The following is a 22659-nucleotide window of genomic DNA, read 5'->3' as shown; positions in this document are numbered from 1 at the left end:
TTAGAGGTGCCATACACAGATAAATCTGGAAATGTGCAGCAGAAAACTCCTAACATCAATCTAATAAGATATGACATATACAATCATTCTGGTATTGTGCAGCAAAAAGCCAATATGATGAAATATGAAGTGGGTGCCATGAGCTTATTGTTCTATTCATGTTATCAGGTACAATCATACCGGAAATGGAATGTAGGTCGTATGGTTAGTATGACTTATGTCGAAAACTTCTAAAAATGTGGTCATATCGGGAAGCTATTTTTTAAATTGTGCATTGTATGATAATGGTATATTACATAAATATAATCTAGAATCTCGAACAAACGCTATCATAATAATATACACGCATAAGAATCTTTTTTGTGTTCTTTTAAAAAAGCTAATGTGTTGGGATATCATATTAATAGCTTTTAAATGTGCATCTGTACGTTTTGACTGCATACTGCACACCATTGTCGTGATAATACTTTTATTAACTTTTAAGTGCTTTTTGTGCGGAAAGGGAATTGCAGTTCAGTTTTCTGTTAAAGCCAATATCAATTGTGTTGAAAAAGAGAGCTGTGCGTGTTTTGCCCTAACTCTGTACTAATGGTGTAATGTGTTTATATCGGTACTTTTATAGAAATATAGTTTTCTATGTTCATATGAATGACTAATTCTATTTGAAACTTTTTAATGTTTTACCATATGTGTATAAGATAAGCGAAAAAGTGTGTGGGGGTGGGAGAAGAAGAAGTAAAACATTTCAAAGCTTTCCAAAACATTTTTTATTTCATTTTGATTCTAAAGGTATTTTGATTTCCATGAAACCAAATCTTTTCATATATAAATAATTATTTGTAACAAACAATTTAAACATGGAAAATCGATACTTTAAGTATCCAAATAGTATAACTCTCAAAGAAAGAAAGAAAAAAGTTAAATCTTTATACATACAATTTTGAATTTATGTAACATTTTAACATAGCAACAAACAGTTTTCATCACATATTCAGTAATAAAAACTGAATTTAACATGTGCTTTTGTTACATGTTTTAAACCACAATATTCTTATATTATATTCATATAATAATGACAACCATATAGTTCTTTTAAAGAAAATTCTTACATAACAACCTCGAGTATGTAAGATAAGTAACAAGTTGAATAATAATAAAACAATAGTAAAATTCATAAATGCATTTCATGCTATCCGACCAGTTTAAGAGCGGTTCAACTCATTATTATTATTATCTCACAATTCTTTTATAAGAAATAGTACAAAATATTTACCCTTTATACCATCGATCCTATAAATAACAGCAAAATACTGAATTGGATATTCAGCGATTATTTTGCAATTAATTTACTCAACAATAATGCTTATTTAAAGTCTCACTTTTGAAGCCATGTTCACAAAGAAATAAAAAAGCCGGGATCCTGATTTTATCTGCATTGCATTATAATCAGACACAAAGACTTTGATTCAATTTGGAACTCATAAAATACTGCAAATTGGCATATAATAAGCAGATATCATAAGCGTAAGATTCCATAAATAATAAAATAAATTAAAAAGTATATTGATGACAATATAAACAATTCCTGCTCAATATGTGAAGTCATATTTAAAAAAAATCTACTTTTTTCTCTCCCGAAAGCGTCATCAGGTTTTACACGAAAATTTGTCAAGTTTGTATCAAATTTATGAGCATAAACTAAAGACTATTTTGAAATGTAAAACTTTAGACTGATCTTAATCCTTATTAATAAACCTTTGTAAACATGTTTCTAAAATATCTGCTTGTACAGAAATACATGTAACCACTACAAATACATTTTGTCAAGAAAATATCATATTATTAGAGAAATTATAAATTAAAAATTTACTAATCTGGAAAAAGGGTGATCACTCGGAAGCATTTATCACAACAAAATTAGATAAAATTGCAGACTCTGTTTGATTGAGTCTGTACATCACTAATTGTCAAGGATTTCGTTTGTGTATTGTGGAATACAAGAAAAACAGTACACTAATAAAACTCTATTGCCCGACTATGTCTAGTATCACATTGTCTTTAAGAATACTGTTGAAAGAATCACTTTTATCACACTCTTCGTTCGCGACATTATCAGCATGATATGTATCAAAAACTGTGTATATATTTCAAACTATCATTTTATAAATGACAATCATTTATAATACAGGTAACTAAACATTCATAATGCTGTTGGTTTAATATATAAAGTTGTGTTTGGACGTATAGATGGCGCCCCTATACCATTCTTCAAATGTATCACATGTCGACCTGAAATGAAATATTTATTGAAATGTATATAATTATATTATTTTTGAAATTTATATGTCTGTATTAAAGATTATATTTCATCATCATCAAGCAATGTATTATTTCCGATGCCTTTCGTCTCTTATCTTTTACAAACAAATGAACATTTCGCTAAAATCATTGTTAAATTGTATCAATAATTTAACTAAATAACTCATTTACTTTATTAGAATATTATGACAACAAATCACCAGTAATTATTTGTTCCAATTGTATATCGCTCTTTAAATAGCCCTTGTATAAAATAAACCTGGGAAAAGTCCACTAGCTCCTTATAAGACAGCGAAAACGTTCTTTCATGTGTTGGCAATGATCAAAATAGTAACAATTCAAAATGCGGCATACCCTTTAAACGTCTTACCGGTATACTAAACAATAAATATCACCATCATGTGGCTTATGTGCTCAACATAGCACCTGTTTGTTTGGGAGCAAAGTATAAAGGTTTTTGGTAACAGATTGTGGGACACAACTTTTAAAGAAAATTGAATATAGCGGTCGTGTCTCTTTAAACATCGGTGTGATAATTACACAAATGCTATTTTCACGATCACCGTTCTTTCCGAATTTTCCAGCAACAGGAAAGACAAGTAAAATTTCAGTCACTTATGCTTAGGTCATTAATTACCTGACCAAGTTGTTTGCTGTGCGACAACAAATCCTTTGCAATCTTGGTCACTATTGCACAAATCTTCGGCCTCTTGTAGATCGAACACAGACACCGTGCATGTTGCCATGGAAAGGGATAACCGGCACCGATAATCATATTGCCCCGGAAGATCTGTATGTTCTAATTTTTTGTAATCTGTGATTAAAAATGCATGTATAAGTTGATCGCGGTCGTTACAGTTATAGATGTAGCAAGCAAAATATGCAATTTTCAGGGTCCGTACTCTCATTGGCTGAAAGGGCGGATGGACCGCCATTAAGCATAGAATGCACTGCAATTGTCATGGTAATGATACAAATAAATATTAATTACCCATAAATAGAAAAGACAGATATAAATTTGGGGTATTTTGAGGATGTTGATCAATAGTCAAAGTCAACCAATTTATTTATTTAAATAATAATTCTATTTATTATATTATTGTGAATAACTTACAAATGTTTTACGTAGTATAAGAGTAGGTTTTCCAAATGGGAAAGGAAATCAAAGAAAGATATACTTTGTCCTTTATCGATAGCATCACAAGTATATTTTGTCATTGTCATGTAATTTATATTCCATATAATATATGTTAGATCGCTTGTTAGTAACAAGATATGCAGTTGAATGTAGGTAGAACTTACGTAATCGGTGTTTGGATATTGATTTTGATCTGTTTAGATACCAGCCCGACTTATACAGAGTCACGATTTTATTCATTTGGCTAAGTAGCTCTTCTGACGTCATAGTTAAATTAGTATATCCGTTCATAACACTGTTTATGATTGGCTGAAGACGGAGAGGTGCACCGTGGGGCAGCAGGATTGTCACAAAATGGCGACCAGCATTAAACAAGTTTCTCTTTTCATTATATTGAACACATCTTCGATGTTGACATAGGCTTCTACAGTAAAAATGCATTCTAAGTTAAATCGATAATCCTATGTTAAAGTTCTAAACATATATTCAACTACACAACAAATTCACCACAGAAACTGTTTTAAAAGAGAAAATAACGATTTTCCCCCACAAATTTCTTTGAAGTAAATGAAAATAAAGCATTTGTTTGCATAAATGGAATTAAAGTATATAGTACAAGCTATACCTTAAATATGATTTTGTAACAAAATTATGCAATGTAGCATTTCAAACTGCGTTGAGACACCACTGAGCTCTAGACTAAAAATAATATTATTCATCAATTGATTATTCTTTTACACAAGTGACAACGCTTTGCTGGCAAATTCAGTGAAATACCATTGAGTACATTGATGAGTATGTAGTAATATCAGTCAAATAAGTTATCTGTGAAAATAACACTTTGAGCTTTATTTTTGCATTATTCTTACCCATTATGATAGAGCATCAAAAAAAGAAAATTTTGTTAATCATATTTTAAATTTTCCAATTAAATTTTGAAGACATCTCATGTATATCTAAGTTTAAAAAAGAAAATAATGATTTTTATATATGAAACATATAAACAGCAAAACCATGTTGAAAAAAATCATATGCTGCAGTCAAAAATCAAAGAATATATGTCATTTTCAAACATACTTTTGAGAAAAATTAGCGCTTGAAAATGTGATGTCACACTCGTTTGAGTTTCGACAATGAGGATCTTCAAACTCTGTGTCGTCTACGTCGGAAAGTTTCAAATTGCCACGAACTAACACAAACTGTTGCCGCCGGAAGTCGTTCATTGACATGGAACCGTACGGTGTTCTCTTCATGAAGTCAACAATCCTTGTTATATCTAAACATACCTGTGAATTTAAGAAAAATGTTAAAGAAGCATGCCTCCAGATTCATGTTAATTTTCATGAAAAATTTTAAAAATGTATTAACAAGTAAAAATATTGTGAAAATATTGTGAAATGATCAAAGTAAATAATTTACACATTGCAATCCACTTTAATTACCAAAAAGATGTCAAAAATAAGCAAGCAAAAAGCCCTTACTGCGTTAGAAACGCAGTCGAAATAAGGTGAGAAATACTGCAAAATCATTCATTAATGGCACACAACATGTAAATTATTACTTGAATCTTAAATCTTTTTTTCTTTTCTTAAAATCTTAGTAAATTTTTCTCAAGTTTAATTTTCTCGGCTCATCTTGAGGCAAGCAGCTAAGGGATACACAGGCAAAATTTTCATTTCTTCGTTTTGAATTCTTCATTCATTTATCTGTTAATGTCCTCAAATTGAATACACTAGGCAGTCACATGAACAAAACTTTTCTCCTGATAAAGAATAATATGATGGTTTCCTAACCTGACCCACGTGGGTCATGTTAGAGCATTTAAGATTTCACAATAATTGTCACAGTAATTATCTGGAGACGTTTAAGAACATGCCAAATGAAAGATTTAGGTTTGTTTTAGTCATACTACATCCACAATATCTATTATTGTAACTTCCACGGTTTGTTCAAGTCACATTACTAGTTTTAAAACTACTCGGTGATTCTGTCGGCGTCTAAATTTCGTTCAACATATATAGATATTTTTACGCTTCAAACCCAAAATATATAGAATTTTTACAGAAATTCATGCTGGGACTTTTACAAATGTCATTTTAGCATGATTCGAGTACATAAGATAATTTTGATATTTTTGTCATAAATTTGCCCGAGTATCCCTTTAAACACATATACAATTCATATGCCATCAAAATGTACAAATATAAAGCATATATCTATTGAAATTTAACTTACTTAAAATAACTTTTATGGACTTTATGTATCGCTATTTATATTTAACACCTGCACAACATTCTAAATGTGGAAAATACATTTTTGGAGAAATATAACCCAAAATGTGCATCTCATATTAATAATGTAAATAATATGAAAGATAAAACTTTATAAGCAATTAAACAGAAAAAATGATGATCTATTTTGAATATTAAGCATTTTTGGAATGTTATGTGCATAATAATATTTTCGTTATAAACACATATCAAAACGAAATTTTGTAAAGTAATCCTTATACTTTAAAATGAGTGTACAGTATATATAAATTGCACTTAATTTTAGCATATTTTACCTATAATGGTCATAATGTAAATGTTCTGAAATAAGCTAAAACATAAACTAATACTATATTTTTAAATAATAAATTCGATTTTTTCTGTTGAATGTTTTTCGGCGATTGACACCTTCTATTTTTCTGCGAGTCAATTTAGTATAAAGACTGTAGCACAAATATAGTGTCATTCAGGAAATTATTCAATACGCATCCAAAATATAGTAGGTGCAATTTCAAGAAAGCTTTGAAAGGTTTCATTTTACCATTTTTGTCATGTTTGTTAAAGTGACATTGGCGACTGATATTCGGTATTTACTGTATGTTTAAACTACATATTGAAGTATAAAAATCGTTCTAAAACCTTTCCGGATGTCAATTTGTGTAGAAACAATACTAACGACCGGTATTTTGTGTCTTGCACATAAGTGTTTCGACAGTACTTGAAAATAATGAGTTTAATAAGTCCAGAGAACTGACACATGTCTACAATAATAGATTATTAAAGAGATCACATTCCATTACAACCATTGTTTTAGGCAATATTGGTTTGGGGCATCTATCAAGCTTATTTCACTTTAATTCATATCAGCTTTTAAGAAATTAAACAACTCAATAGAGAAAACAAGAATCCCTAAAGAAAGTCCAAAACGGTAAAATGTTGCAGGTTCGGCTTGATCGAGCCTGTTCATAGACGGTACTGCCAAGTGCAAACTACCGTCTACGCCCCCTAGCACCGGCTTAAGCAGAATTTAACATTTAAACTCAAGAATGTTTGAAAAACAGACATTTACATAATTTCAAACACATCTGTTCACTTCATCATGAAGCTTTGTAGTGTGTAATATCATAATAGTAAATTTAACACGGAATGGAATTTTAGTTATATCATCAAAATATACGTTATATAAAATTTAAGGGTTTTATTGGTTTGTTTTTATATTAACGTCATTGTTAAATTCATAAATAAGAATTTGGCATTTTGATGTAATCAGTGTTTGAAGTATGAGTTTAACCTGAATACCAATCTGATTTAATTGACAAACATATTCAAAAGATGTATTATACTTATTATGTCGATTTACTATTCTAACGCATAATACTTTCTATGTGTTAATACATAAAAGAAAATGTCATTTCCCATGTCACATGATATTTGTACCGTATACTTACTGCGCATTCATTTGAAATTGACGTCTGCGCAATGGCAATATTATTTTACATGTTATTTATATACACTTTCGCTTGCTGAATATATAATTATAAATGGTACTTTTTTATTTCGCGAACTCTTAAATAATGTACAAAACTACTGTTGTTTAATATTGTAAAAGTTCCAAACTTTGAAAAAATGAAAGAATTAAAAAAGTAATTTCAACATAAGCTGTTTTTTTTCTGAATAATATTTCAAGTTGGTCTTTTATCTTTAGAAATATCGTAATACACTATCAGTACATAATAACAGAACCGTATATCATCTGTGAAAAAAATAAACCATTCAACATTTATTCGCATCTTAGTGCAGGTTTTATTTTTTTTCAAAAGATATGGAATTTAAACCATATGCCATGCCTGTAAAGCAAAATAAATGAATACGTAATCATTGAACACGCTTTACAGAAATGAGCCGCGTCATGACAAAACCCACATAATGGGTTTGCAACCAGCATGGATCCAGACCAGCCTGCGCATCCGCGCAGTCTGATCAGGATTCATGGTGTTCGCTATCAGTTTCTCTACTTGTAATAGGGTTGGTAAGCGAACAGCATGGATCCTGATCAGACTGCGCGGATGCGCAGGCTGGTCTGGATCCATGCTGGTCGCAAACCCATTATGTTGGTTTTGTCGTGACGCGGCTCAAATATATCTGCATCACGATAAGACGCAGACGACCGGATAAGCATAAACATCCTGTGGTAATGTAAACACGTAAAATGAACGCTGCTCGCCGAAATGATTGGCATATGCTTATCATCAATTCGTGTTTTTAAAGATTAACAAGAGATCTACTAGATGACAGAACGCGTTATGGTTTGTTTACGTAAAGCAGCTTATTCTAATCAGCAGACGTCAGACGATGGAGAAAAAAAAGTAAAATGATATGTGAAATAAGTACACTCTGCATGTAGATCTATATACAAATGAAAAAAACTTATTTTACTCGACATTTTCTTTAAAATTTGACAAATTATGGTTAACAAACAATGTTTTTTAAAAGTTTAGTCAAGTAAAATATTTTATTAGCATTTTGGTGATATAATATCCAGTACAGACACGTGAGAAAAATATGTACATGTATATTTTTTACAGCTTTCTCATTTTTATACCTCTGTATATTATTTCAATCAAAATGACATTGTATAATCTAGGTTCAATTCTTAGTTGAATATACAAATTGTGTTTAGGTTACAATGTCATATCAACAATTACACTTCGTTAGTGCATTTCATTATTAATTTGAATTTATCTACATTCAGAAATGAGCAAAAACATTTCATTAAACATGTTATGCTCAAGTCATTTTAATATGGACATACAATTTATCATATAAAATTGATTGTGCCTAAAGTTTTCAGATGAATTTAAATAATATATTTTATTGTTTAATTTGTACAATGGCTGACCGATAAGTTATGAGCCTTGTAAGTAATGGTTTTAGGAAAATATAATGCAATATCGTTCATCAGTATCCCAAGTTATGTCTATATAATTTGTCACATATATAAGTTTCAATGCCTAGCTTATGTTCTTGATTGTCGAGAGTCAGTAAGTTCTGTAATGCAATGATGACGCCATTATTAGTCAGAAAACAGCCGTGTGCAAGAAATCTGATAAGCGAAAAAAATCTAATTATAAGCGAGATAAAGCGCTGAAAGGGGATCGGATCTTGATTGAATTAAAATCTTCATTTATACATTCTAGTCAAAGATAGGTCAGGCGTATAAACTGAACCATTGTCAATGATTGTGACAAGATGAGTTACTAAATTTTCTAACATGATTTCAATTCGCGATATTTTATCTGAAATGACAAATAGCAGTTTTCTTTGATTGACGATACTCCCATTTGATGATAATTTGATGTAAATGATATCACCAGTATATCAAAGAATTGATGGCATACCCTTCCAAAGCTTATAGTTGAATTGAAAACTCATTTTAATGATAAAATGACGGATTAGGTTGCATAAAACAAAAACAATATGACTAGAAATTATTCAACTATAACATGTTATCCTTGAAAGAAAAAGTTGTGGAATATCCATTTTCCTTGCATTAAATTGTTTTTTCTATTAGTTGTATAAAGTTCATAATGCTACCTTGATATATACCCAAATAAAATATGACTTGTTTACAAATTCACTATACCTCATAAATATAAGGTCAATAATACTTATGATATCACAATTTTGAAAAAAATGACGACGTTTTCAGAGAAAAGGAACCCGCACCGGTATATCATCGGTGGTCTGAAAACTAGCTAGACATCAAAGTTCCTTGCGAGGTTCGAACCAAATGTGACTTTGGGACAGTGATTCAAACCATTCAGCAAACCTAAAAATGATTAACTTTCAAGTATATTATAACAATATATCGACCAGTAAACAAATAACATGTAATGTAATTGGTATTGTGAACAGTGTATGGATGTTCCAGTCCCGCAGAGAGAAACATGCATGCTCTGGAATATTTCAAACGACTGTCTATTGTTTGAATTAAGCCGTGCGTAGACAGATTATTCATGCGAAAAGTGACTGACTCTGTTTACCTAGACGATTGTATTCCTCATAAGATTGGATAGGACCCTTTATCAAAATGCTCTACATTAGTTTGATCTATCAAATATTGAACTATATTCAAAGTATTTCTCTATGTAATACGTAAAATATACGTATATTTATCATAAAACTAATAAATGAAGTATTTATGAAATGAAATGAAATGCATATTTTCATTTTCCGTATTCTTACGTCAAACAATATTAATTGTTATGCTTATTTTTTTATCAATTATTTGAAATATACATCTATATGTTCTAAAATTATTGTTTTCCCACTACTGAGGCCCTAATGAATTAATGGTTTTAATGTTTCTTTGAGTTTAAAGTCACGGTATACTTCAAAAGCGAATACATTTTCATTTCTTTAGAAAGGGCAAAAATGAACTTTATAACTTTGAGATAATGTCTTTAGAGCATGTTAGATGCTTGCTACCTGAAAGAAGTAGCGCTTAATGTGAAACAATTTTGTCACACATGTAGACAATGTAAACAAAATAGTTTTTTGTCTTCCATACAAAATGATACAATATACTAAATCCCTATAACTGTACTAAAGGCCAAAAAGCATTAGGAGAAAAACAGTGTTCATGTAATTGACCAATATGTAACGTTTTGCAAATTATAGAAGTACATCAAAATAAAAGATTAAGAAAAAGCATTTCTGGGGCATAATATGGCTTTTAACACGAAATTGTACATTTTCGACAATTTAGATTTGTACGAAATATTACTGTCCTTTACCATAGGCTTAGATTGAAGTAAATACTTATTTACCTACCAAATTGAAATTTCAATCAAGATTTTTATTAAATTGCACTTAATAAACATAAGACTTACAGATATACTTTATTTTGTTGTACTTAGAGTCTTTTTGCTATACAAATCACGAACAAATTTGATTTATTAGATCATCTCAAAACGTCTGTTTCATAGACGCCAAAATCACTCCACATTTCCCAAATTTCTGGCGCACTGCGAACTCCCTCGATGTAGAGTATGCATCTATCATACAATTAAAACGCTGAGTAATTTTCAAGTAAGCGCAACAAATGTCAATTTAGCTTATTACTTATTTACTGTGCGGATAAACCAAACTGACAGGGGAATTTATCACCATTTCCCCTGTTGATGTAAGATGGGTCTTAGATAATGAAAGAAATATGTTTTCTTTTCCAGTTTGGCATTTAATTTTAAGCTCTATGTAGTTTCCTGGAATTTTATTCATATTTTGTATTCATTTTTTCCTAAATACTTTAGCTCCTTGCGATATTAATATTGCATTTAGTTACGATACGAGTAATGTTTTGCAGATCAGAGCTTGCATACACATTTTGCAGGTTTTTTGTTCAGATATCATAATTTCCTACTTATTTATTTATTTCTATGCATTTCCTATTTCATTGAAAATTTCGTTTATAAATAAAACATGTGGCATGCCGTTATTTTGCTCTACCCAATGTTCAGAATCTATCTCCGCGCTGGTTTCTAAACTGATATAAATCTTGAATATTTTAACTTCTACTGCATTACAATTTTAAATAACGATATATGATATAATCATATGTATACCCTGGACGCAAAATTTATTTCAAGACAAATTACTACTGTAATGATTGCTTTATATAGAAAACAGTTATATTATATTGATCATTATGATTGCTTTATATGGAGAATAGTTATTATATTGATCATTATGATTGCTTTATATGGAGAACAGTTATTTTATATTGATCATTATGATTGCTTTATATGGAGAACAGTTATTTTATATTGATCATTATGATTGCTTTATATAAAGTACAGTTAATTTATATTGATCATTTTGATTGCTTTATATGGAGAACAGTTATTTTATATTGATCATTATGATTGCTTTATATAAAGTACAGTTAATTTATATAGATCATTATGATTTTATTGTATAAATGTTTAAACATATTTGACTTCAAATAACCTTATCTTAGTAACAAGAATTTTAATGAGCGTATTTTCTCTATAAATTTTCTCCCCTATGTTTTGTCTGTAAAACATTAAAGAGTGTATCATTTTAAATATGATGATACGGTATTTTTTATAATTAGTATAATAATGTTTTCTTGAAAGTCCTTGATATTTAATTAGTATACATGAAGCATATTCATATTATATTTGTAAAAACTTAATTATCATATGTATATTTATTATATAACTGAGTTATGAAATAAAATGCATATTTTTATTTTCCATATTTTCTAAGTAAAACTTTATTTTTCACTGCAGTGAAGCATATTTTCCGTATTTTCACTGGTGTCTTGCCAGAATACTTTCTTCTTATTTCTTAAATTCAGCAAAAACAAAAGAGGAAAAGTATATAACAAACAGAATATCTTGTGATATGAAAATCACCATATTTCATCCTGAACGATGAAAATAAATATATTACTGTATTTATAGAAAAAAAAATCTTGAATATCCTTTATATAGTTCATTTCTTCAAAGTGAAGTTTTAGAGGAAAAAAAATTTGGTAAGAACAATTAACTGTTAACTATTCGTATGTTGTTTATCACTACAAAGTAGACTCACTTGTGACATTTTTGCATAAATTTCGCCTGACCACCATTTACTTATATTATATCAGTTTTTATATAACATTTTATTCTTATCATACAATATCATGATTTTAACAAGTATTGATAGACTAATTCAATTAGTTGTCAAACACTCGTTCTTCTGTTGTTTTTTCTCCAATACCATATATGTAACATTGTTGTTTTCCAATGTCAATTAAGATCATAGCATTTCCAATACCTCGTGCACTTTTAATCAGATATTTTGCAATTAAAATCTCTATTTTCCCCGCTAACCTAATGGTCTCTCAAAGACAATAACTGTTCGATGACAAGATTTATTTCTAATTATACTTACTTTAAGTCTGTCTTCCCATGACATCTGTAGCAATCTTATTAAATCCACGGCTTCTCCTAATTCCGTTACCATGGCAACAAATTGATTGTCGTCTGCATTACTAGGGAGACAAAAGCCAAGCACCTGTAGAAAAAAATAGAAGGATATAATTTGTAGAATAACAACATAAGATAGAGAACAATCAATAGTTATCAATAAAGCTTATATTTTAGTGTGTTATTACTATTACCACAATTATTTCTAAATCATATCAAATACATAGAGGATATTCAAGTTTTTTCTATAAATACATGATTTATTTTCAACGAGTGGTATGAAAATAAATATTTCATGAGTGGCGGTAGCAACGAGTGAAATATGGAAATTTTCATGCCACAAGATGAAAATAAATCATGTATTTATAGAAAAACTTGAATTTTCTGTTTATTATATACATTTTTCTCTTTCTGGACATTAAAATTTGCAATACTTTCTCTTAAATTTTGAGTACTGGCAGAATTTAAAAGAAAGTAGTCCGGCAAGACACCAGTGAAAATACGGAAAATATGTTTCACTGCAGTGAAAAATAAATTTTTACAGTGAAAATACGGAAAATGAAAATACGCATTTTATTTCATCAATATTTCTCAATATTTCATTTAAAAGTATGTAATAAACAATCATAATTATACAATATATATTTCTATAACGCATTCTTCAAAGGCTGGATAATGTATATCATATAGCTAAAAAATGTATATTATTTTTCAGGTTTGATATCGAATGACCTTAAAATAGCATGATTAATGTGATGGATCTGAAGTGAAGGATACAGCTGTAAATTAAATAATGACGAAGTATTCTAAGAATAATTGATATTATATTCAATTTCTCTATTCCTTGTCTTGGAACATTGATAGATCTTGTTTATAACTTATAAATTCTCATCGTCGTTTTCATAAAACCTTAGACCTTATACTCATTCCATTCCTTAGTTTTCAAATTCAAAATTTAGTGCACATACACACAGCTTAAGTTTTAATTTTTGTTTGTGTGGTTGGTTTTACGGCGAACCAACACAGTTTAAGTCATATGACGTCTTTTTTGCTAACCTCTAGTGTAGCAAGCTAAAGTTTTAAATCTTCAGATAAAGAAAAGCCTTCAGATAATATAAAAAAGTTTCTTAAATACAAAAGGCTTATTTTTGTTTGATTTTAAATTTTCCATCCGTTTTTTATATCATACACCTTCAACATTTTGTTGCTTCGATGTGTTATTCTGTAATTTGATCAATTTTGTATGAAAGATGGTCATATCACGTATCAAGTATGAAATGAAAAAAAAGTAAGAAAGTATCCGACCTTCAATACATTTTCCCCGGCTAATGCTTGTAATATCACAATCTCTTTTACAATCTTCTTAGCTGCTTTCACATAGCATGCTGACTGAGACATTCCTGTACTCATACAAGTTGTTACATCTTGACCTTTCACATCAATTGTCTTTATGGCGACAGGTGTCCCTTTATATAATCCTTTATATACCGCTTTTGTCCAGCCAGACGCCATGTAAGTCATGTCGGATATGTTTGCAATATCATCACAGTACAGCTGTCGATCAGGAAAATACTTCTCGAAAGAAATTTCCGGAGCGTCGTTAGGAAAGGTTTTCTCTAAATTGCTCTCCAGTATATCCATTAACTTTCTTAATTTATTTTTGAACACAACCTTCTGACTTTTACGAGAATTCAATTTCCTTTCCTGAAAGACATTGTTTTTTATGTCACCATTTCCTAGATTAGACACGAAAGTCGTGCCTCCCGGATCGATGTTGTTTTCCCCTTCTAAGTCGGCGCAATTCCGTTGAAATGCCATAATATTCATAAACAGAAAAAATAATATCACAATACAGCTATAATATAACCCGTGCCGCCATATATTACTCCGATATGGTCTTTTGAATTGCCGGAACATGTTGTGTGTATTTTTGACTTTCCTTTTTTTAATTTCAAAAAATTCTATTTCTGAAAAAGTATCGCGACTGAATGCCTTTAATAGCTCGTTTTATATATTCCATCGGCTTTTCACAAAAGTGTCCTGAAAATAAATAAATAAGAAAGTATTAGCTATTTTCAATTCTTCCCGTGAAGCTATCAACACACAGCCAAACCAAACAGATATTTATTAATATTTTTTACTGGGTTTACAATTGTACTTAACAATCGATATAAAAAAAACTATCGGCAGTTACACATAAACTTCTTTAAGTAGAAACAATCAATCGTGCCTAGAAGACCTGCTATTCCAACCCTTACTTTATCTTCTATATTCTGCGTCTATATAAGGCGATTAAACGTAGAGAAAATGACAAATGTTAAGCCGGGGGAAATTGATTGTCTATTATCTGTGCAGAGACTAGCTCAATATGGTCGGTGTCGTCTTAGTGTGTGCATCCAATAACAGTCTACTGTAATCGTATATGAGTTACTGCCGATAGTCTCCAGTTTAATTGAACCAGTAGTTTAAAGATTTTAAGGAGGTGCAGACATTATATGATGTTATATGTTAACAATGATGTTTCAAAATTACATGTACTGTGATTTGTTGTTATAAATTAAAAATTTGTTTTTGTGATAATGTTTCCCATGTCTGACAAAGTAAGTTAAAGACAAACACATTTAGTTCCTGTTAAATGCTTTCTCTTCTGGTTTGGGTTTTTATACACATCTAAAATTTTACACAGTAAATATTCACGAGAGTACATGTAGATATTGATGTGTAAACTCTATCGAAATATTTTCTTTTTTATATATAAAAGTCAGGTATTGAATAAATGCAACAATAAACAAACAACAGCTGTTTGCCTGCCAATAATTGCCAAGAAAAATTACAATGCATTACATACATGACATTTTGTTTGTTGTAAGTGAATCTCACTAAAATATCATAATTCTAAAAGGTTCCAAAAAGCACATAGTGCATATGTTAATATTTTCAACAATCTTACTTCGAAGTGAAATATATTCCACATTCTCTAAAAACACATTTTCATTTTTTTTCTTTTACATTATACTTTACATTTTTACATTTAAACTAGTCACTAAAATAAAGTGAAATAATTGGGTAATAGAGACATAAATAGAGAGTAAATATAGAGTAAAATACAGAGTAGAATATAGAAACAGTATATAGTAAATTAAAAATAAAATAACCATTAAAATACAGGTTAAATAAAGATATATAGAGTAAAATATAGAAGTAAATCAAGAATAAAAAATATATTGATTAGGATATAGTGTAAATAAACAGTATTAAAGTATAAATAAAGAATAAAATATAAAGTTAATTTTGAGTAAAACATATGATAAGGATGATTTACAATATATCGTGTAAATATAAAATACATATAAGTAAAAGGTACATTTCACATGTAAGCCATGTCCTTGTTATCTGGAAACGTTAGTTATCCTGTTCAGCATCGTATAGTAAATTTATACTTGGTAATCCTTAAAATCATTGTAAATTAAATTTAAACTTGTTAATCCTAAAAACCATCGTTAAGTAAATTTATACTTGTTAATCCTTAAAACCATTTGTTATACATGTAACATATCCAAACAAATTGCAATCACATTTTACATTGTCACAAAACGATCACGTTCTTAAATATCGTTTTTACCATAAAATATCCTTTACTTTCCGGCAAGTTAAAATATAAATGTAAGTATCAAAATGAAGCGACACCATACACAAATCAGAGGTACAAAGATATTTTAGTCGGCAGAAAAACTAAACGTATTATGTGAATAAAAGAACAGATATGTGAGTCTTTTATGATCATATAAATCTGTTGTTTCCATTGTTTGAACACTCATTCCAATGCTGGCTCTTAAACAACGGAAATAATCGGGTTTTCTTGATATATTTGAGCATAAATGACTCATTAATTTGTCTACTAGGTATTTTGATTGCAGGATTTCCGTGAAGTTGTGGTCCTGAACTAATTTACAGACAGCTTTACAATTTAGAAAGTAGCATATATGGATGTGTTGGGATTCCGGGTTATTTAAGTTATGCATGTCATCGACAGTCACAAAATGACAGTTTGTTCGATTAACCTGTAGATTTAACCACCCCTACCACATTAAATACATTAAATGAGATTGTCCTTCTCTAAATCTGGACAAGAACATAGTAGGGGATTTTTCAAAACTTAAAATCTAACAGTACATGTCATGATCAGAAGCCACAGTTGTGGTTTGTCTAAGGCTGTTTATGAATGTAAGGTAGTGATTAGTACAATGTACCGCCCACACCCCCTCCCTTCCACAGTACCGACTAAAACATTGTTTCAAATTTAAATAATGAATCAATGTTTGTATTGAAAAATGCAGTAATTAATCGTAAATTTAGAATACTATGCGGCTAATAATGCCACCGAGTTGCAAGAACTCAAAAAGTTTTGTTATCAAATAGGCTTGTTTTGAAAACATGCAACACTATTTGTTCTCACGTTTAAATTTGTAATGCAACATGGTACTAAAAATAATTAAATCCTCACCCTCCCTTTCCGATATAAACCCGTTTTCCCAATTTTATAACGTAACAGAACATACTTTTATTGAAAACTAATACTTATATTTTCTACAGTGTGCCAGTGATTAAAGTTTTGCAAAACAAGTCATGTAGTGGGAAAGAGATATTAAACTTTTATGCAATGACACACCAACTATGTACAAAAAAGAATGGCAAAACAAACAAGTAAGCAAAGTTAAATATTACATTTTTTATGACTATATGGTTATAAAATTATTATCATTATTACGTTATCTACTTGTACTAGCTTCCTAAACAATGTCCCTCCAATATTTGTTAATTCATATCAGTGTTTGAAAATTTTGTTTTGTCCAATAGGATTACGGTATATCAAATGCGTCTTAAACAAACAAAATGCAACAACAACAACAACAACATGTATTTTATCTAAACATTTATTTAGTAGCTTACCGTATATTTTAATGAATCGTAACTAATTTAATTTGGTGCTAAATCTGCTTTAAACGACTTGAAATGCGCCGCTTTTGATCAAATATATAATTGTGTTAAAACCTACTAATGAAAACAAACCTATATTTTTATAACGATATAATAATTAATAGAATAATTTATTTAACACTTACTGTTCTTTCCTGTTTATCACAGTCATTGTTTAAGTAATATTTGACCTCATTTCTGTGTCTAACATTCATAAATCTCCAAGAAGCCCAATATGTAATGGGAATATTTTGATAAATATTATCCTAAAATACACCTTTATCAGTAGCTTTGGCTTGACATAAACCGACAAGATTAAAGGTGTATCGCCATATTTTTTCTTTAAACCTTAAATATGTACCGAAATACACATGTTAGTTGTATGGATTCCACAGATTTATCGCAAATTAATAAATCAATATTAATATATTTTTTTAAATGTATTTTTTTTCTTAAAATTATTTCCAATGTACATTTTTACCTTCCTATTTCAACTTTATTTCAAGTAACAACCTAGATATATCAACTAACAATAAGATTTTGAATATTTCTAAAATAAATCCGCAAAAAATGTTACAATTCAAACGGTAGTATCAACGGATATGTTGGAATTGATGATTTAATCCAAATTATGATAATTGTTATTATATTATAAATTGGACGCAATTGAGAAGTTACACTGACTTAAACTATTTCAAGATTTTAAGCGAGTTTTAAACCATTAATAATAAAAATTGCAATATTTCAATGTAATTTTTTTAATGTAAAGTCTCCAAGTTCCACAGTCAATTATCAGTATTTCTATATCTTTTTTTGTAATGTCAAAATCTCTGTTCCAACCTAAAACTTAGAGAATACATCTTGTTGAAAAAACAAACCAACCTTTTATATTCAAAATCTGTAAATGTTTACTTTGCAAAACTTAATTCAACATGTCATCTTTTTTAACAAATCAGCCCATAAATCAAGTAATAAAGTACGTTACGTTTCCGATTAAATGTATAATGGATTTTTCAATAGGGAACACTTGTGAATAGAGAATTACGCGTGTCAAAACTCCGCCCATGTTTAAACAGTGAGCATTGATTTTAATCTACATTATATTGCGATAAATTGCTGATTTTTATCGTCCCTTGCGTAGTTGTATTTCAAAAATGTCAATATAAAAAAATCCTTCAGACAAACCAACTTTCAATAATTTGTTATAGCATGATATGATAAAAAACTTATTTTGTAACTTTAAACTATTGATTGAATGTATTGAACTCCGATAGTAGGACCGTTGCTTAGTATCATGACAGAAGAACAAGTTAAAAAAGTGTAGGTTATTCAATGAATCATTTAATCTAAATGATACAGTTTTTTTTTTATTATTTCATATTGCAATATCTAAATTTCTTTCCCCAGTTGGTTAATGTTTTGACTATAACAGTACTTACATGTGCACCAGGAGCGATAGCAAAATCTAAAGATTTGAGGTGAATAAATGTTAAAAATAATATCTGCACGAACAATGTAATGCATAACATTTGCATGTCTGATGTTGAATTAATTCAAATTTTACACGTGAAAATTTAAATTGAAAATTTGTACCAGGTGCCCGTCATAATACAAGTCAAGCGTGTGGGTGGGATGGACATCAGGCGTCTCTTTCTACAGGTAAATACTTGAGTAAAACATCAAACAAACAAATAAAATAAAAAAAAGATATGGTTTCATAAAAAGTCACGCCTTAAAATGTCCCCCTGTTTCATTCCACTCCAAAAAAGGTAAGCTCAAAGTACATTTTACGCATTTAAAATGATGCGCATTCAGACCTATACAGTAAAAGTATAAAGTATCAAATGCGTACAAACACGTGTTGTAAATTAAATGAATTAATTCTATCTTGACACTTTTGTTGTGGGAAAAGATTCGCATTATGTAATTACAATCGGTTTCAAGATGGGCATTGAAATATGGGTTTTCCCCACTTGTGTGACAAGTATTAAACTGTAATATGCGACATGTCACACTGACATCATTAAATAAAACATACATCTGGTTTTATTTGTGAAGCGTTACGTTTTATGATTTTCCCTCCTTTTTTGCCTTTATACATAGATAAAAACTTTGATTCGTAAAAATAAATTGCATAAAACAATATAATATAGGGTATTTCATAATCTTCTAGAATGATTGTTTATGCTTAGATTTCCCACAACAATATTGTTCGGAAGCAGTGTTGGGTTTTATTAAAATGACCTTATGAATTAAACATTTAAAAGCAATGCATAGGATATTAATTAAATGTTTATGTCATGTAAGTTGACAGATCAGATATTACTTTTATTCATTAGACAGTTTTTTCTTAAGCATAACAAAAAGAAACCTTATTTTCCACAAACGGTCTAAAACATTAAAATGTTATCCCATAAATGACTAATGAAACAAACTTGTTTTTGTGCATTTAATATTCAACGCGTAACATTATAGCAAAGTTTAGTTGAAATTTGAGATAATAAACGCATCAGGCCTGTCAAAACCCTAGACGTTTGGCATGCTAAACTTTAGTGTTTTGTGTAAATTGCATACAGTTAGTGAAACATTTAGTTATCTTTAAACTATGAGGAAAATGGCGCTGATAAAGTATTTTCTTCTTTAAAGAAGCATTATTATTATTATTTTAACTAGTATAGAAACTTTATTTCATTTTAGGTCAACTGTGAAATTCCACCTATTGAAAAGTTCTCCGCTTTATTTCTGATATCTTAATAATAACATTTCAGTTTTTTTTTCTTTCTAGTACTTCTTTAAAAACGAATGATAAATATTAATGTATACAGATGAAGACAATTACTCATATATATATCTTCCATTTTTGTAAACGGACAATAGTAGTCAACTTCATTGAACAAGGTCATTAATCACCAGTAATTGAAAACATCCACATAAACCGTAGATATTAAGCGAATAAAAACATCTCAAATGCATTTATAACGCTTACAGATATAGCTGATATCAAAATAAAAGTTTTCATCAGATAGTTTAAAGTTTATAGAAATAAATACCAAACAAAATAAAACGTACCTTGTATATAAAAATCATTGTATGTACTCCAAATGTTTAATCCACAATGAATCTGCGCGCTTACTTTTCAAAAATATCTAAAATATCGTACAAAACATTCGGCTAGATTTGATATATCCCAGCTCTCGGCGCAGTATTATTTATATATCCATGAGACCAGATACGTTATTCGGTAATTCGGTAATTTAGCGAAACGTCTATCTTCAGTTAACAATACCACACGATTGAAATAAACAATGTTAGGCCATTTGGATATGAAAAAATGATGTCATGATATCATCTGAATAAAGAGCAAAATAATCAAGCAAGATAATCAAGTCGTTTTTATAGAGACCAAATTTACCCTTTAAACTGCTGAATTTCTTAAATATATTTTAATTAACTCGTCCAGCTTCCATTTCGGGAACATTCCATTATTAACTAAATGGGGTCTCATGATGCAAACTTGGAGTTGGTTTGTTTATAGTTAAAAGCCTGATCAGACAGCACAGATGTGCAGGTTGATCTTGCAAAATTTTATCACTTTTGCGTTAATACGAGGCTTGCCTTTTCATCAAGACAATTTCCGAATGAATGTTATAAACATTAGCTAATAACAAAGACCGGCAGTCCTATATAAATTTGTTAAACAAGTCATTTATAGTGATTAAGTATTTTGTATGGAAGACAAAATACTATAATATACTGTATACATGTTGCTACTTTAACAACAAATAATTTCACATTTAGCGCTATTTTCGTCACACAACAAGCATCTAACATGCTAAAACTATTAATTTAATGTTATAGAATTTATGCTTGACTTTTCTAATGAAAGCATTTTTGTTTGTTTCTGAGGCATAATGTTTCTTTAATAAGTTCATGCTTGTGTCATTAGGCAACACACATTCTATATAGAAGGAAACATTTCATCTAAATCATTTTTAAGTGCAAATAGGTTTTGAAAATGTATACCAATTTCATAAGCTATGTACATTGAAATATATTTCTTCTAAAGCATAAATAAGACTGAAGATAATTTAATTTATTTATAACTGTACAAACGAATAGATAACACTATGTCTGCTGTTTGACAATGTGTTTCATTATATATTTGTATATATACATCACTATCCACTTATATCTTGTAATATGAGTATCATATTTATATCAAACATAAATGAGCGTTTCCTAAAGCGATGTCACCGAACGCGATAAGCGTAATTTGGTTGTACAGAGTGATACCACACATAATGTAACAATAACTTTGTGTCTCGTATCAAATAGAAATAATACGCTTGAGCTCATTTCTACAAATATTTCATAAATGAAACAGAGGCTGCAGTTCATAAAAAAGATAATAATCTATTTTAATCTAAACATTATTCATTCATTTTTTTCCACATTTGGCTGAATTTGAATTAAATTCAAAGCAAAATTTGACCATGTTTAACGTTCACACAGATATTGTATGTATTATATATAATACGGTGTGGCTGTCCCGCACGATGTTTCCTTTATAAAAGATGTTTATGCAATTCATAAAAAATATTCTGTTACAACCCAACATACGATAAATTCTTTTTTACCCTTATAACAGATGCCCTGTTACAACCATAGTAACCATATTTTTGTCCGTTTTAAGAGGTCACCTCGATGTACAATACATTAAAGCTTCTATGACGTTATCGATGACCTGATATACTCTTATATACTGAATTGTGCTTGTCGTTAAACCAACTATGTTTCTATCTAACATTATTCTACAGCTTGCCTACATTACATTAAATGTTGCATGACGCAAAGTGTTTTGAAAGACATTTTAAAGAAATGTTTTGAAATAAGATATCATATAATTTTCTTTACAATGAATGTTTTATCCATTATATAACATAGATAAATAGTTTTGGCA

At 29.5% G+C, this 22659-nt stretch overlaps 1 protein-coding gene across 2 annotated transcripts; it reads right to left on the bottom strand.

Annotated features, from left to right (window-relative positions):
- Positions 1-918: 918 nt before the first annotated feature.
- Positions 919-20990, bottom strand: LOC132760188 (extracellular tyrosine-protein kinase PKDCC-like). Of its 2 annotated transcripts, none has more exons than XM_060752103.1 (7): positions 20769-20990; positions 14028-14762; positions 12688-12810; positions 4535-4743; positions 3622-3881; positions 2957-3133; positions 919-2289 (listed from the first exon to the last, which is right to left on the bottom strand). In XM_060752103.1, the coding sequence occupies exons 2-7, from the start codon at positions 14637-14639 to the stop codon at positions 2201-2203; spliced, it is 1470 nt and encodes a 489-aa protein (XP_060608086.1). In that variant the 5' UTR covers positions 14640-14762; positions 20769-20990; the 3' UTR covers positions 919-2200. The 2 variants fall into 2 exon arrangements, with proteins under 2 accessions (XP_060608086.1, XP_060608085.1); XM_060752102.1 differs by lacking the exon at positions 20769-20990 and adding an exon at positions 17846-18004.
- Between the last annotated feature and the right edge of the window lie 1669 nt (positions 20991-22659).

Source organism: Ruditapes philippinarum, unplaced genomic scaffold (assembly GCF_026571515.1).
Source record: "Ruditapes philippinarum isolate M1 unplaced genomic scaffold, ASM2657151v2 ctg1790_1_1_1_1, whole genome shotgun sequence".
Classification (NCBI taxonomy): Eukaryota; Metazoa; Mollusca; class Bivalvia; order Venerida; family Veneridae; genus Ruditapes; species Ruditapes philippinarum.
The sequence above is the reverse complement of the archived record's forward strand: the minus strand, read 5'-3'. Positions and strand labels throughout refer to the sequence as shown.